At 40.3% G+C, this 4620-nt stretch overlaps 1 protein-coding gene across 1 annotated transcript; it reads left to right on the top strand.

Annotated features, from left to right (window-relative positions):
• Window positions 1-806: 806 nt before the first annotated feature.
• On the top strand, window positions 807-3498 carry LOC105058450 (histone H3.3). The gene is made up of 5 exons (XM_073249402.1): window positions 807-947; window positions 2440-2511; window positions 2627-2703; window positions 2830-2920; window positions 3023-3498. The coding sequence occupies exons 2-5, from the start codon at window positions 2440-2442 to the stop codon at window positions 3191-3193; spliced, it is 411 nt and encodes a 136-aa protein (XP_073105503.1). The 5' UTR covers window positions 807-947; the 3' UTR covers window positions 3194-3498.
• Window positions 3499-4620: the final 1122 nt, after the last annotated feature.

Genomic DNA, 4620 nt, shown 5'->3' on the forward strand with positions numbered 1-4620 from the left:
CTGCTCGACTATAGGAGCCTAGAGGGGGTAGGTCAATCCATAAAAAGATGCTGATGTGTATATAAAATATAAAAAAAAATCATCGGATTGACTATAGTTTGATGTTTAAGTAAGACGTAGTTTTAAAATAACTCCCATCACTGCCTTGCGCTTGAGAGGAGGAGAAAAAGTGGGCGAAGATGGGGAAACTAGCTGGTGGGACACAAGGTTGTCGACGACAAGTGTGAAGGGTCCAACCCACGGCGGCGAGGGGAGGAGTGCGCCCGTTTTGCGTGGGGGGTTTGCCCCGGTGGGACACGGGAGAGGAGGGCGGAGGGAAGAGAGGACCACAGCCACTTTCCTCAACCGATCAATCTATTAATTGGCTGCTAGCGTTGTGATTTAGAAAATTTCAAGAGACCGAAAATATGAAAAAAATTTTGAGGCCGACAAAGAGGGGGCCGAAACGAACTAGAGACAGGTGTCAGCAGCCTTGTTGTTTGGAAAAAGCCATGTGTTGCTCACGTGGCATAAAGTACAGTGTAATTCGGACGGTACCGTTAGCCCCCGGATCCTACGGACCGTATCCATCAATCTCGTATTGTCCAGGGGTGATTTGGTCAGATAAGCTAATATACCTTCCCCTAGCTTCACGGCAGGAACATAACCTCCACCCACCATTATCCGTGGATCAACTCGCCAGCCAATAGGAAAACAGCTTCTTGGGCTAGATATCCGCGACGCGCCCCAACTTCTCATCTCAGCCATTGGCTCTGGCACTGAGAAAACACAATTGGAGAAGATCTCAACCGTCCATCGATTAATATGGTCCACCTGTGCCGGTGGATCGTTCAGGAGAGGCCTATAAATAAGGCTCTAATAGCTTACGGGTATTAGTTTGGTTCTCTCGTCAACGGGATTGGGGCTTTCAGGTTGCAAGCTTTTTCGAGAGGGACTGGGCGAGAGAGGTAAGAGCTCTAAGCGCTCGTCTTCTGCTTTTTTTTTTTTTTTATTTGAAGGTTCGAAGATTTTTTTGGGTTCAACTAAGTTGTTGTTTTGTCAATGTAAACCTTGGGTTAGTATTCTATATATATATATTTTTAATAAAAATTGTGATTTTATGTTGTGGGATTGGAGTCGCTGGGCTTGTTTCAGGATTGATGCTGCGAGAGAATTTGGGGATGTCGTTTTATTCGTGGAAAGGTCGTTCTTTTCTTCTTCGTTTTTCATGGTTTAAGGTTTCCTTTCATTGATTTGGGGTGATTGTTGATGTGGTGCGGAAAATTGGGAGCTTTTTGTGGTGTCTTGCGGTGGATTTGATTGCAATCTTCGTTTTTTGGCCCTTGTTTTTCTGATGATTCTGGAGTGGCTATTGTTTTTATCTATTGTTGTTTCTGAAGGTTGCTCTGCGTTGTTTGAATTAGACAGTTTTGGAATAAATTTTTTGTCAGAATTGCTATATTGTGAATTGGGGCTTGCTTGCATACATTATAAAATTTTGACGCTCTTGTGATTCTGTGTGTTTTTAGGAGCCAAGGTTTTATACTTTCGAGTGTGTTTAGAAAATTAAAAACTAGAAAGCAAATTACCGTACTTGATTAAGGGATTTCCTTTAGTTGAACTCTTGAAGCCGCTGAGCCTCCTAATCTATTTACCTAACTTTAGCGACTAATTATTATTCTATATTATTCTGTAAATGAAGTTATAGTAAATCGATTGTTGTAGTAATTATGCTTGGTGGTGGTTGGTGTAATCCTACGAAACTTGGCACAGAACCATGATGACTTATGGAACTATACTGATTTGTTCCTAAGATTAATTTACAGTTGATGTAGGTATTATGCTGGCTGGTTATTGTGTATTTCCTTCTTTTATTTTGAATTGAACTCTGATGTTTCTGTCTTTGGCTGTGGTAAGAACATAACTTTTGGATTTTTTTTTTTTTTTTCTGAGTTTGTGGTTTGTTCTGTAATAGGGGTCAATGTTGGTAGCTATGGTAGTGTTCTACTGGGATTACGGAAGGGTTATATTTTTTGAATTTTTTTTCCTTCTTTTTGTCTTGCATTTTATGATTGGTAGCTGTAGAGGCTGGAAAATTGTTGTTTTAGGTTCCTTGTTGTCTTATCTGTGTGATTATCATCTCTTAAATGAATGAAAATTATTGGAGTGGAGGGGAATGGAGGAGGTCATTTATGTTGCTTAACTAGGACTTTGGAGATGGCTGAATCAACTTGGAATGTGGGTAATGGTTCAGCTCCCTCCTGCCCATACGAACCCATATGTTCGATGTCATTTGGATTTGTGTGCAGTGAATTTGTAGATCTTGTTCCCTGATTTTTGGATATAAGATTTTTTTTTTTAATTTTTTTTATTTTTTTGTGTTCATGACTTCATTCAGTTGAAGCCTTTTTTTTTTCCCCTTTTCTTCTGCTTTATCTTTTCTTTGTTTTTTGTAAGCAGATGGCTCGTACGAAGCAAACTGCTCGCAAGTCTACCGGTGGGAAGGCTCCTAGGAAGCAGCTTGCTACCAAGGTCTAGCGATTACTTGATGTTGCATATGGTGTTCATTCCGTAGTTCACTTTCCCTTCGGCACACTTGCCATTTCAGTCATTTGCTTATGAAACTGTCTTTTGTTGTTGATTGTAGGCTGCTCGCAAGTCTGCCCCCACAACTGGTGGAGTGAAGAAGCCTCACCGTTACAGGCCTGGAACTGTCGCTCTTCGGTATGTGATGCGATCCTGTGGTTCATGGATGTTTGTGTTAGTGGTGTCTTCTTGGTTTAGGATTGGTGGTTGGAGTCATGTACTGGATGTGTTATTAATGTGTTGTTTGATGGTGGATGATGACAGTGAGATTCGCAAGTACCAGAAGAGCACGGAGCTTTTGATTAGGAAGTTGCCATTCCAGAGGCTTGTCAGGGAAATTGCCCAGGACTTCAAGGTGAGATTTCACGCTTGGCGGTCGTGGCAGTTGATGTTGCGTTTCATTCAAGCCTTTTAATCGTGCTTCTGTTTTTTATGTGGGCTTCCGTGGTTTGTGCAGACTGATCTGCGTTTCCAGAGCCATGCTGTGCTTGCGCTGCAAGAGGCAGCTGAGGCATATCTTGTGGGTCTGTTTGAGGACACCAACCTGTGTGCCATCCATGCCAAGCGTGTGACCATTATGCCCAAGGACATTCAGCTGGCTAGGAGGATCAGGGGTGAAAGGGCTTAAGATGGCTCTAGTTATGGAATTCAAACATTGTGACATCTGCATGCTATATTTCTAGCTTTTAGTAGTAACTGTGGGACCATTTTATTTGTTTGTTTGTTCAGTATTGCCATGGAACAAGAACAACCAATTCTAGTTTTAGTTGTTAGAACGATGTTGGTTGCTGCTCTGGTCTTTTATGTTGTCTTGGTATGGAAAAAATGGAGTCTGTGATTGGTGACTGCAATTTGTCGTTGGATCATCCATCGACTCGTGGATGTGTATGTAATTGTTCTTATTTTTATGTAGTCTGTGTTATTAAAGGTTTAGTCTTGGATGTTTTTTTAGTCTTTGTGCGGAATGTCAGCTATTGCATTGTTGGTCAGCTTATATCTAGTTCATTTTTCCGTTATAGATGGGAATATTGATGCTGTTTGATCTGTGTGGTGGGGGTGTTTCTTTCAATTCCTCTTTTCTGGATGTTGTTATTTCTACGGTAAAATTTTATCCAAGAACCATTCCGAAGCTGTAAGATTGTGGGTATAGCCTGGGTGAAGAAATCTCTGTTATGTTTGTTTTCTGCCGAGGCTTGTCGACCGTTTGGTAGTGCGTGCTAATGTGGCTGGATGTCGTAACGTTATTCTTCCGGGAGATGGTTTCTCTATTTTTTCGTACCATCTGTGGGGGATGATTTCAATCGAAGTTTTCTATTTGGTTTTTCCTTGTTAATGTTGGCAGCTTTTGTTTTGTGGTGGGATATTAATCTTGATGGTTGAGTTTAATGTCTGGAACGTGGATTATTTGTGAATTTTAACTGTCAGAAGGAAAGTTTGATGTGTTGGTGATGGTCTTGTTCCATGCCTTTTGGTGGTGGCTGGTGGGATTTTTCTCTCTTTAGTAAGAGTTCAAATTTTTCGTTTCTGGTTTTGGAAGGAACGGTTATCTGGACTTCGTATGCCTTTTTTTTTTTCTCTCTCTTTTCTTGAAGTATGAAGAATGATTTTTTGTTTTGTGTGTACTGTATTTTATTGCTATGTATTAGCCGATCCTTTATAAGGTATCGGTTGGTGCAACGTACAATATATTTCAACATAGTTGTTCTTTCAGCCGTCGGATATCTAAATCGATCTTGTGTAAAGGTAACAAGGCTTGCTTGTTAGGAAGTTAATTAAGCTTGGTTAAGTTTTGGAGGTTCTTCGATAGAGAATTTTTTGATGTCAAAGTTGGTTGGAGTTTCAGAACAGTAGAGAAGAACAGTAAAGAAGAAGAGAATGATGAAAAAGAGGGGAGAGGGTGATTTCGTTTTTTCCTCTGAAATTGGTCTCATGTGAGGAATTGATAGGCCATTAGGTTTGGATAATTTTTTTATTAATTATAAATTATATATGATTGTTAGTCATGAATTTCAATTATAAATTGTATCCATGGGAGATTTTAAAAATCGTCTATGC

This window comes from Elaeis guineensis, chromosome 15, assembly GCF_000442705.2.
Source record: "Elaeis guineensis isolate ETL-2024a chromosome 15, EG11, whole genome shotgun sequence".
NCBI classification, from domain to species: domain Eukaryota; kingdom Viridiplantae; phylum Streptophyta; class Magnoliopsida; order Arecales; family Arecaceae; genus Elaeis; species Elaeis guineensis.

What these genes read in the sequence shown, in the direction of transcription:
- LOC105058450 (XM_073249402.1), top strand. Translation starts at nt 2,440, where the DNA reads ATGGCTCGTACGAAGCAAACTGCTCGCAAGTCTACCGGTGGGAAGGCT. An exon ending in GGAAGCAGCTTGCTACCAAG is followed by an intron (nt 2,512 to 2,626) that starts GTCTAGCGATTA and finishes TGTTGATTGTAG; the next exon opens with GCTGCTCGCAAGTCTGCCCC. An exon ending in CCTGGAACTGTCGCTCTTCG is followed by an intron (nt 2,704 to 2,829) that starts GTATGTGATGCG and finishes GGATGATGACAG; the next exon opens with TGAGATTCGCAAGTACCAGA.